This window comes from Asterias amurensis, chromosome 6, assembly GCF_032118995.1.
Source record: "Asterias amurensis chromosome 6, ASM3211899v1".
NCBI classification, from domain to species: domain Eukaryota; kingdom Metazoa; phylum Echinodermata; class Asteroidea; order Forcipulatida; family Asteriidae; genus Asterias; species Asterias amurensis.
Window position 1 is genome coordinate 10,270,945 of NC_092653.1, and position 12,960 is coordinate 10,283,904.

General features: G+C 39.7%; 1 protein-coding gene across 1 annotated transcript; it reads right to left on the reverse strand.

Moving 5' to 3' along the window:
* Positions 1-47: 47 nt before the first annotated feature.
* On the reverse strand, positions 48-12,179 carry LOC139938918 (retinol dehydrogenase 11-like). Its single transcript, XM_071934591.1, has 4 exons — positions 11,806-12,179; positions 4,055-4,297; positions 2,908-3,216; positions 48-929 (listed from the first exon to the last, which is right to left on the reverse strand). The coding sequence occupies exons 1-4, from the start codon at positions 11,996-11,998 to the stop codon at positions 664-666; spliced, it is 1,011 nt and encodes a 336-aa protein (XP_071790692.1). The 5' UTR covers positions 11,999-12,179; the 3' UTR covers positions 48-663.
* Between the last annotated feature and the right edge of the window lie 781 nt (positions 12,180-12,960).

Genomic DNA, 12,960 nt, shown 5'->3' on the forward strand with positions numbered 1-12,960 from the left:
AAGGTACAACATCGGAATGTTGACAAAACTGCACTGATTTCCTTAAAACTTTGCAGACATTTACTTGTGCGATCACAATTACAGGTACAGGGATCGATTTCACAAAGAGTTAGGACTAGTCCTAACTTAGGACTACTCCTAGGAGATATACAAATTGCATTGATAGTCCTAAGTTAGGACGAGTAACTGGTCCTAACTCGAGATAAGACTAGTCCTAACTCTTTGTGAAATCCACCCCAGGTACATTGAAGATTCTGACACATGGAGATCCCCCTCCAACAACTTGGCGAACTGTGCACATACATTTTTTGTTAGCGTCCTCTTTTTTAGTCATCTTCTTTTAGCTCATGTTAATTTATCATATTTATGGAGGACAGAATCTCCAGGGGACAGAATTCCCCTATGACACTAGACTTGATTCAAGTCCCGTACTCGTGCGAGAGGGGTCCCTAAGCAAAATCAAAATGTAGCGGTAAATTGTGGTCCCAAGAACAGGTGGAGGGTGTCCAGCATCACAAAACAATGGTTTTCTGGCGATAGCACGGGAATGGGACTTGAGTCAAGTCTCCTATGACATCGGCTTTGCAGAGTGTGACCCCGGTGGGGGAATTATCTATACAATATCTACATTATGAAGTGAAAGTGTTCAATGTTCTTATAATTTCACGAGTTTGTAAGTCCCGTCATCTCAAGGCTCACTCTCCATAGTTTCTTGGCCAACTTATCATCCCTTGCGATTGGCGCCACTTTCTGCACTCGGCACCCTTTGAAGTACTTGCCCGAATGCTTCTGCAGACCATCGGCCACTGCGCAGTGGATGGTTGTTTGGGCGCCCTCTGTTGACGTCTTCAAGAACAGGAATGAGATGATTGGTGCGAGGCTGCGCAGCCACCAGGCCCAGTTGCGCTTGATGTCTGTGTCAATGGAACCTTCGGAAGGAGAGAATAAATTGGAAAATTAAGTCAAACAAAGGAGTACACAATCAGAAATAAGTGAAAGCCCAAAAAATGTTTGGAACAATGGTAGTTTCTTCTAAGAAACAGAGATAGTACAAAGGCAACATGTTCAATCAAATTATTTTTGACGTATAATAAAAACAAACATGTTTGTAAAAAACCCACACTAGTTGTGGGGCAATTTAGTTACGATTCGGTAGCAATTGTAACTGACGAACCAAACTATGCCTCAATTACACATAACCCTATCAATAAACTAAACCTCGTACTAACACTAACACCTAACCCTTATCATAAAAACACACACCCTTATTTTTTTGGTAATCAACTTTAGTTACTTCCTTTAACTTATACTTTTGTAAACCGAGCGCCCTCAACGTCGGGTTTTCGGGTGCTCCCATAATTCCTATGAAGACAGCTCTATAACATGCACTTCGATTGTCTTCATTCTTACAGGTAAATTCCCCCTTTTTGTATTATATATTTCTATTTCTTAAGTTGTTTAAGTTTATTATCTAAGCTTGATGTTCATTAGACATGAGTTTGAGAAGTTAATGTCTTCAGAATCTGCCAATTTATGCGCTTAGTTTGGTTACCGTTTTCTAAATTTTGCCGATGTAAATAGTATTCCAAGATGGCGCGGCCCACAAAGACATGGCGGGATGCACAAACGTACTTAAATCGTTTTCTGTTATGAGGTTGTTTTGATTATTCATTTGCTCTCGTTCAGTCATTTATTTTAAGTACATTTGGGATGATTTATTGTCAAGTGTTTAAGTTCTTCCATTCCTAACCCTAACTATTATAGTATACCTAAATCCCAAACAGTAACTCAAATTTCGACCCAAAATTTGGTAAATATTTTGTTCTGTAATGACAACTACTGATAATTTCATTCTTTTGGATTTTTTTTCAATTTTTTAATATATTTTATTAAAATGTTGTATTTTACACCCTTGTGTTTTTAATTGTTTTTACTTCAATTAAAAAAAGATCCTGGACTTCTGGTTTTCCCTTTTTTTTACTCACACAAAAATTGATAAATTTGTTAAACTTTCACTTTGCCGATTTTAAAATTTTGATCTGAAATTTATATATATATATATTTTTTATAGTTTTGACAAGTTTTTTGTTTGATAAAAATGCAAGACGATTCGCCATTGCCGATATTTGACCCAAACAAAAAAAAAGATGATGAAAAACCCCTCGCCATGTTTTTAAACTATGACCAATACTTAAAAAAATACCAAACTTACCCCTTGCCAATTTTTTTAAATTATGACCCGAGTTTTATAAAAAATGCCTTGCCGATTTTTGACACAAATTTGATACCCCCTGTAAACTGTTCAAGTTTTTACCCCAAAATAAAATCTAAAATTTGATAACCCATGTACAATGTTCAAGTTTTTATCCCAACATAAATCTAAACAAAATGGTTACTTACTCCTTGCCTATTCTTTAAATTGTGACACAAATTTTATAGAAATGCTGGACTTACTTGTTGCCGAATTTTGTTTTTAATTTTAACCAAAATTTCGTTAAAATGCTGGACTTAGGCCTTGGCAATTTTTTTAATGTTTACAAACATTTTCATATAAATGCTGGACTTACTTACTTCTTGCCGTTTTTGCAAATGTTTGCCAAAAATTGAGAAAAAAAGCTTGACTTGTTCCTTGTGTTTTATTTTCGAGGTTGGACCGACAATAAAAAATAATATTAAAGTTACGCCCTGCCAATGTTTGAAATTTTGACAAAAATTTCATAAAAATGCTGAACTTACTCCTTGCCGATTTTTCAAATTTTGCCACAAATTTCGTAAAAAGGTCAGTTGCTGTCAGCAGGAATAACAAATAAAACAATCGTCTGTTAAACAAATACTATTGCCGAATAATGGGCGTTGTTAAAAAAAAAAATTGTGATAATGTCAACTTATTTAGTTTAAAGTACTTACCAGGATGTAAAGCGAATGCCGAGACGTCCTTCCCTTCAACAATCTTAGACAACTCATGCGTAAACAACAAATTAGCAAGTTTGCTCCTGGCGTAGGATTTGACCCTCCCGATGTTCCCATGAATTCCTTCTTCGAAGTCAAGTCGACCTAGCTGGTAGGCATCAGAGGAGACGTTGATGACGCGGCTAGGGGAACTACTTTTCAGCTTCTCTAGGAGGAGGTTTGTGAGGAGGAAGTGGCCGAGGTGGTTCACGCCAAAGCTGAGTTCGTATCCCTCCGCGGTCCTAGCACTGCCGTCGTTTATCACGCCTAAAAAATGATGGATAAAAACTATACTTAAAAAATCGTTGCGAGAACATGAGTAAAACCAATGAGTTTTCACAATTATTCACCTGTCTCAAAATCCTTTCTCAAACACATATCAGGACAGGCAACACACAGTTCAAGGGAAGTTTCTACCATGGTTATCTTGTTGTAAAGTTATTTGCAAATCTGGAAACAATAATTGTTATTATTACCAAATAATTATTCTTGCATACCCTTGTAGACATGCACTCGAGACTCGCTAGTCATAAGGAGATGAAACTGCTTTAGTTGCTTCATGGTGAAGCCATCGCGTATTGAAATACTTAAAATCAAAATTTAATTATTGAAACAAATAATTGCTAAAAATAACTAGACAATGTAGTTGGCAGAACGATTTGGCGAACCCTGAGTGGCCGGACTTCATCACAAATGAAAAACTGGCTGAACTGATCGGTGGACGGTGGAGTGACGAGGTATAAGGCGGAAAGCGAAATGGTGCGCTCATGTGATGAGACAGGTCCTGCCTACAGGTACAATTCGAGGCAGAGGCCGCCTCAAGTTGCGCTGGATAGACAACGTCACAAAGTGGAGTGGAAGAAACGTAGGAGAGCTGAGAAGAGCAGCGATTGAAAGACACCAGGTGGATGATGGCGGCGACTCCAAGAGTGCGCCCCCATTACAATCTGAGGACGAGGCGGCCACGGACGCAAGTCTATGCCAAATGATGATGATGATGATGATGATGATGATGAGATGATGATGAAACACAATGATTTCCACAATCTATACACAATCGAGAAGGGCATTGCACACTTAACAAACGCTACACAAAAATATTTACCTGCGTTGTTGATGAGAATATCAAGCCTCTCCTCTGCATTACAGAACTCCTGAGCAAACTCTTTCACCGATTCTTGACTCGACAAGTCCAGACGCATAAACTGCACCCCGCTGTTTCCTGTCTTCTCCCGGATGTCTCTCTCTGCTGCCAGCCCTCTGGATTCGGAACGGCAAGCAAGGATAACCCTCGCACCACGTTGAGCTAGTGCTAAGGCTGTTTCTTTTCCGATACCGGTGTTTGCACCTGTAAGAAACACAGACACAAAATAAATACATAATTGACATGATATCATGTAAATCCGAAATCTGGCATAACAGTTCAATTATTGCCATACGTTGACAGAGAACAGGAGCAGTGTAGTCGTTGGGGACATTTGTTTTTCCACTGCGAAAGGTTACATCAGTATACAAATAAATGTTTTTGCATGAGATGCTTGTGTAAATTGTTAGTCGAGGAAAATAATTATGTGATGCCCCAAAATCAAGTTACAAATAGACAAACAGACCGCCAAACACCCCAAATACGGCGTTATAGTGTACAATATTTTGCTAATAACAAACGGAAAACGTTTCTTGGCACTTGAGAGTTGTGGCGTTTTCTATAGCTCCGTGTCATTGTGTTGACGATGCCCAAGTCATGATAACGTGTATTTCAATCTCAAATATTTGTCAAAGCTTTCGGACTAACCACAAACAAGGCTATAACTCTTTCAATCGCGAACAACGAAATTCTGGCACTTCTGTTGACAAAAAGCAGCGTTCATAATTGACCAATTTCCCCACAACAATATGGCAAACTTTCATCGTCACTTTCAGTCAGTAGTACCTCACCAGTGAGAATAAACTTTCTGACACACACAAGTCTTCATTTTCCTCCAAGGCTAACTCTGTGAGATTGATTTCTTACTAGAAATATGCGCCGAGGTGTAGCTTTCCCTTTTGCCCGGGGCCCTCACGCACTTTCCTCGAGTTCAGAAAAGTACACGTTTATCCCCAAAGGTACGCTAAATAAACGATCCGGCCCAACAAGAATCCAGAACAGAACAATATTATTTCAGTGGGCTGAAACTTGTAAGAAAAGAACAACATGTTTTTAACCACAGACATGGCTGCATAATAGAGGGGGAAAATAATATGACCCCCTCCAGTTATGAACATTAGAGGCAGAATGGAACAATTTATGGAAGAACTGCTTTCTAAATTGGGGGATTTAAGTGTTTCGGATTAAAAACACGAAATTCGATCGGTATTTTTATTGAGGATAAATTGTGTTTGTCACAGTTTGTTACAGAGTCGCTCGTTGTAATGCTATTGTTGGGACGACAATTTAGCGGAGACGCGGCGAGTTCTCACGGGGCCGAATGTTCCTAATTGCCGGGGTTGGACGCTCCGCGAGTTCGCTCACTTTCTATAAGCATGGAATAGGAAGTATCATGTATGCAAGCCCGGAACTTCACGGAGGCAGCGAAGGCGATTGCCTCCATGACCCATTGTCACTGCCTTGACGCCCTTCAAAGAAATTTACTATTTCCTCACAGGGTGCCCTTTACAAAGGAGAACATGCCCTGGTGCCCTTGCCCTTTCAAAAACAAATCATACAGGCTTGCATAATCATTCTTGCTCTAGTCAAAAGAAGAAGTAATCTGTTGAGTAGGCCTAAGTTATATAAATAGTTTTAAAGAACCCCAATCAGTTAACTGGTACACCAGTAAATACGGACTTTGTTAGGAAGACTTTTGTGAGAAACTGTGTGATGTTTGTTGGTTGGCACCCGTTTCTCGCGCCACTAGCCGAACATGCACATGGTCATTTTCGTTAACAATTCGAATATTGTTCAAAGCTTTTGATTAATCAAAAGGTTGTCACTCTTTCACACGTGAAGTAACATTCATAATTGACAAATTTCCCACCACAAGATGGCAAGCTTTCATCATACCAGTCAGAAGTACTTCACCAGTTGAGTGGACAATTTTGTTTGCGCTGCAAGACAACATCAGCAGATTAACATTACACCAACATAACAAAATCTTACTTAACAGTGACTGTTAACACGAATGAGTGTGTGATTGTGAGTGCTTGTACTTCGATTTCATCTTTCTGGCAGAATCCGGACACATCCTCAATCATGGCACAACATTGTGTCCTAGTTTGTACCCTTGTGAAGAACTAAAAAAAAAAACGCCATCCAAGCAGCTTAGGATCACGTTTCACGTTCTGTTATTCTAATAAATCCAGTAATCCTTACTTTTGGAGTCTTGCCTCTGGAGGATTAACGGGTCCAGGGTAGTCCCAGAGAGTGGGTTTTGCCAACAGCAAGAAGGAAAACCTTTCCGACTACAGTGTCACAACGGGAAGTATAAATCCCATGGGCTATAAGGTGCAGGCGCCAGGCGTGAAAGAGTGAATGAAGTTGGCGTTCTAAGAAAAATTACCGCAGGATGGAAAAAGCGGTAATGAAACGGCCACAAACCACAGACAGGATGTTCTTAGACATATTCGATTTCATTTTTTATATTTTTTATATTCGAATTTGGTTGGGGTTGTACTTTGGGCACTACCAAACCTCAATATGTTTGACAACCCTCTCTCTTCTTACCCTGTGTTGCCACACTTCTGATCTCACACCGTACTCAATAATAGTCTATTGCCAGTCCTGTTGAAATGTTCACATGTATCTCGTCCACACAAGGGGACAGACTGGATTTGTCGTGGTCCTTGCTCGATGTGTCACCCAAGAATCACTTGAGGAACGGAAACGAGCAGAGTGAGAACAACGACATGATGGCAGACTACTGGCTAAAGTAAAGATTAACAGTTCTGCACACTGCTGCAGCAAGATTTGTTGCAGCTGCAGTAAGATTTGTTGCAGCAGCCAAACTTGACGCAGTGGAGAACATGTAAACGCCAATCGTAATCTTAACGGTTCTTCGCGCGCTTTTTCGACTGAAGTTCAGAAAACACGTGCTCGTTTGAACGCCGGTCAAATATTCAGTCTTTTAGCAAGGTTGTTATTTAAAGTTAAATCGTTTCAAATGGGGTGGAAAATTTTATTTATGAGAAGCAAAAAAACACTTAAAGCAGGTTATGACTAGGCCTATTCCTGTTTGTTTGGCACAACTGAGTTCCTTTGGAGATCTGGAATAATTACCCGGTAAAAAGGTTGGATTTTGAAACCTTTTATGGTTTAACAAAATACATGCGTATAAATCACCAGAATGGCTACCGATTAAGAGCTGAATGGCCTATCAAAAGCATTTCTGAAAGTTTGATTACTTCTTTATTCTATACAATTTAGTGTTGTTTTTATACTGTTTTGTTTTGTATTGTTGTAACGGACACATCCATCACAAGCCTCTGCTTTTTAGGATGATGCCTCCCGTGCAAAATGTAGAAATTAATTTTCTATTGAATTGAATTGAATTGAACGACCTCGAAGCTAAGTTCATTTTTTCTCTTCTTTGTTTTCATGATCAGCGAGCTCACACGATTAGAAAAAAAGTTTTACCTGGGGGCAAATATTCTGACGAAGTCGGCCTCCCTGAATAATGATATCACAAGATATACTATGCTCGCAACGGGACATCGATTTAACCAGTTGTGGAAGCTTCAGCAAAAACTTCCAAACATCACGTTTTGGGGAAGTCCTACCATAGCTGAGTCGGCCGAGGCCAAGGGCGAGTTGACGGCATCAAAACATTACCATCGATCGAGACGCTCGGTCTTTTTTCCCCGCACAGGGGTGTCTCGGTCAACAGCAAAAACAAAAACTCAACATCTCACACGTACTTATCACCAAAATATTATTCAAGATAGTGTTTTTTATTTTATAATTCCATTGTTGCACCAGTCATGTTTAGAGATAAACTTTCCCATCGCGCCCTCATAATATTTGCAGTGAGATGAAGTGAATACGGTCTCGGTACATGTGTCTGTTGAAATTACAAGCTCGCGGTTAAAGGCTCTAGACGCATTTTTGGTAAATGGGAAATAATAGAGCATTATTCTTACTTGTGGCATCCCCCAACATATGCATAACATAACAAATCTGTGAAAATTTTGACTCAATTGGTCATCGAAGTTGCAATAGAAAAATGAAAGAAAAAACTTGTTGCACAAATTTGTGTGATTTTAGATGCTTAAATAAAAAGGCTTCAGACATGAAGTATTTTAATATTTGAGTGCGAAATTACCTCTCTCTCTCTCTCTCTCTCTCTCTCCTCTCTCTCTCTCTCTCTCTCTCTCTCTCTCTCTCTCTCTCTCTCTCTCTCTCTCTCTCTCTCTCTCGTCTCTCTCTCTCCTCTCTCTCTCTCTCTCTCTCTCTCTCTCTCTCTCTCTCTCTCTCTCTCTCTCTCTCTCTCTCTCTCTCTCTCTCTCTCTCTCTCTCTCTCTCTCTCTCTCTCTCTCTCAAAAACTACATTTCCTCAAAGGGAGCCGTTTCTCACAACGTTTTAAACTATCAACAGCTCTCTATTGCTTGTTACCAATTACGTTTTTTTGCTCACAGTTACCAACATAATGTGTCCGGGGTGGATTTCACAAAGTTAGTCCTAACTTAGGACTAGTCCTAGGCAATGCTGAGACTAGATAGGATTAGTCCTAAGTTAGGATGAGTTACTGGTCCTAACTTAGGACCAGTCTTATCTCTTAGCATTGCTTAGGACTAGTCCTAAGATAGGACTACCTTTGTGAAATCGACCCCCGTGCCTTTAATACAAGACACATCATTGACCTTTTGGCGTATTAATAATTATTGTTTTAACCCTCCCACTTGATCTTTTATCACAAGTGTCAAAAACATGCGATAACTGATATTATGAGTGTTTAAAGTGTATTGATGCCATGCTTTGCAAAAAGTACAGCAAAGTATGTACTCTTCTATTCAGTTGACGATAAATGTGGCCGTAGAAATTTCCTCACGAACGCAAATTAACTTTCGCTTGTTTGCTGCCCGCGTATGCTACGACGGTAGCGTTTATCCCGACTTGCAAGGCTATGGTCTAATAAAAACTACACGATTGACACAAAAGGGATAAAACAAGTGGTGTGGTCCGGCCGGTAAATGCATTATTGTCATTCATCATACTCCTTAAAAATTCCCCGTGCGCCAAAAAAAAAAAAAATTGATGAATCTGTCCTTCAATCCATTCTGATACATTTCTCTGCTGACTTTCTTTCGATTCCAAGGGACAGACTTATTTGTTAGAATCTATGTTTTTGTAACAAGTTGCTTTATAATATTTTATTATTTGATGTATTGTATTTCAAATAGAGGGCTCCTGCACAATGCGCTATATAAATTATCTCGGAAATATTTATTACTAAACTCAGATATGATTTCACCCGTTTCTGTTATCCATTTCCCACTTTGTAGCCCTACCACCTTCGCTCATTTTACAGATGACCCGCCCCTAAATCATTAGTAGTCTGTAAACCCAGTCACCGTTTTTAGGAACAGTGCAACCTTTGTGGTCATCAGACCCTTTTAATCAAATCCATAAACAGTATTATTACAACGCAACCAAGCTGTAAGAAAACAATGCCTGCATCAGTCCTTGCCAAATGAGTTGTGTAAAATACGGTTTGTAATAACGATCTGTTCATTTCCGGTTGACTTGAAGCTTTGAAGCCGTAGCTGTGGTCACCGTCGTTGGTTGCCACCAGGCGAGGCGGTGATTGTAGACCGGGGAAAACTCAACATTTCCGGGTAGTGTTTACTCCTCGTTTAGGGTTGCTTTTTTTTGCGGCCGGTGAAAAAAAAAAACGGATTTTAAAAACAATCAAAATGTCACAGCTCTTCGCCTCGGCTGGAGCACAGCTCCTCGCCTCGGTTGGAACAATTTATCATCGCTATGAAACAAAGTTGTCGTCAGTGTGGTTTTAAATTGTTTGCTTACTTTATTGGGCTAATACTTCTTTGACATGCTATTTTGTTTTGAGCGATAGAATAATTTGTCGAGGGTCATTCCGGTACATTACAAGCACAACAAGTCGTCGATTGTTTGTAAATGTTGCGATGAAGCGAAGCCGCAGCGAAACATTTGTTGAACAACAACACCGTTTGAAGTACAACAGTATTGCCGACACAACTTGTGGACTGAGTTCTAACTTAGTGTGGGGATTGGACACCAAGTCGCATCAATCGGGAAGAAGGAATAATTTCTGCCACTCAGTACAAGACGGAAGAACGCAGGGATATCTTTGCAAACAGAGGGACGTATACCATCATAGATAAGAAGAGGCTGGATTAAGAAGATGAAGAGATGGTGCCAAGTCTGTTCCTAAAACAATTCAATTGAGCTTTTTTCTGGTCTGACGCTTCTGGCCAGCTTAGGGGATGAGAAAAAGTATGCGGTACGGATTGACAAGAACATTTATTGGTGGAGACTTCAAACAAACAACGGTAGAGACCAGAAGTAAAACCAAGTTCAACCATAGAGGTAACTACTTGGTTAAACCCTTGCTCTTTGGTAAACCATAGGACAACACAAACTATTATTAGACTCCAAACTTCCCACCATAACTGTCAGTCTTCCACCCGCCATAGTTTATCCCCAATCCCCAAAACCACACTAAATCAAGTAGTTAACGAGTTAACGAGCAGTAAATTAAACTCCAACAATGGCCCCAATTAGCACACAAAATGTTATTCCGCGGTTTGTAAAATGGTCAATATCACGGCTGGTGAGTCATCGGGTGTTTAGGCGCGTTTCTCGGTTGCGAACCGCCGTGCCCATCCGGAGCACCCACCTCTGCATTTCGGAAAACTTATGGTCGATTGTCGTCTCGCCCCGGAATCGAATGTTTAATGAGTTCTTAATTCGGTCAATCTGCCTCGGCTCTTCATTCAGATATATTATTGTTTTCAAAATGCTGTCACTGATGTTTGATTGAACCATGTTTGAATCACATTGTTTCTTAAATGCACTGTAAACAACATATATTTTCCCAACTTTCCTAACATATATGCATAAAAATAAACAAATCTGTGGAAATTTTGACTCAGTTGGTCTTTGAAGATGCAAGAGAACATTATTGAAATAAAAACACCCTTGTTGCACAAATAATGTGTGTGCTTTCTTTCATCAGATGCATGAGAAAGGCGTCAGCACCTGCCCCTGAAGTCTTATGACATTTGAGTAAGAAATAACCTCTTTCTCAAAAACTACATCACTTCATCAGAGCATAGAGAAAGAGGGAGCCGTTTCTTACAATGATTTATACTACCATCAACAGCTCTCCATTACTCGTTACCAAGTAAGTTTTTATGCTGACAATTTTTGTTGAGTATTTAGCAAGTGTTCAGTAAAAAATAAATACAGCTAACGCCAATTGAAATTTCATGATTTGATATGAACATCGAATATAATAATTAATATCATAAAATGTCATCGTCGTCATCATCAACAGTCTGTTTAGCTTATTATGTAAAATTGTTTCGGAATTTTTACAAGTTGGAACTGACAATTTTTTAAACCTTTTATGTTGCATCAAGAAATAACCGCAGACAAATAATGACCAGCCGTCGATTTCACCAAACTATTCCTAACTTAAGATCAATCTTAGGACTTAGGACGAGTCCCAGCCTTGCACTGTAGCATGCAGACCTTAAGATTAATCCTAAGTTAGGACGAGCTACTAGGATTAATCCTAGCGTTTCGTGAAATCGGCTGCAGTCCACTGATTTCTTGCCTGTTTTGTTGTTATTGTTGTTGTTTAATTATGCAACGTTATAAATCCGAATAAACATCTTACCAGTGATGATAACAGTCTTTCCGTCCAGACGAGTTGTACACGTACATCGATCAGCAACTTTAACAAGATAATAATAAAGACTAACACACATCAACAGAGTGACGGACACACAGACTCCAAGAAAAATACGATGGTACTGGGGCCCGTCCCACAGTTCCCATTGCCCCAGTGTCACACTCGTCAAGTCAGCCATTATTCTGGCCACTAATTTTTTGTTTTAAGAATAGCTGTTCAAATCGTCCAGATAAGCGCGTTTGTAAATCCCTCCGCCACTTTTAATGTAGACCACAGCACGAATCCCCTTCACCGATTAAACACGAAGATGACTTAACGACTTGAGTCAACTTGTTAGAATCCTTGAAGTCTCACTGAAGATTTCCAACCCACACACAAACTGCGTCGCGAGTCACGGTACCGTTTTTTTTTTTTATCAATGAATGTGACGACACGGCGGGTGACATGATGACGTCAGATTCCGAGAGACTCTCTCATTGGTAGCTAGTACCAGAATGAGATGACGTAAGGTTCTGGCAACAGCCCACGTCCGGTCGTAACGCTATTATACCCCGATTACATTGCTCGTTGTCGTATTGCGTGTACACTTTCTCTGTGATCGTGTGTCCATGCTCATGCACACGTAATGCACTGGGTTGGCCTATGTACATGTACAGGTGTAATGCTGATACAATCAATGTAAGCCTCGACAGTGTACAAAGTTACCATGTGCAAAGTTGGTCCCAAAACATGCCCCACACGTACACGTTCAATAACCACTTATAACCGCTACATACATTTACATTTTTCAAATACATTTCCCACAAAAGTAAAAGTTTCTTGTTGATGCATTGTATGGTCTCAATCATTGCCAATGTATACTCTATCAAGTATCAAATGGTTAAATTTTCAAACTGAACGAACGTAAACATTGAACAACTTGATCATCCTGTTTTAATTTGAGAATGATGTAAGAAATGTATAGAGGTTTCTAGAAAGAACTTAGTAGTGGTGGGCGTGTTTATTTATAGAGTGGTAGTGACTGTTCGGGATTTCCCGAAACAAGTGTTGTTTTGGGAGATCACATTCGCAGTAGTAGATGAGCAATAATGTATCACGCAGGACGCAATGACGTCACGAGAGCCACCAGAAGAAGAACAA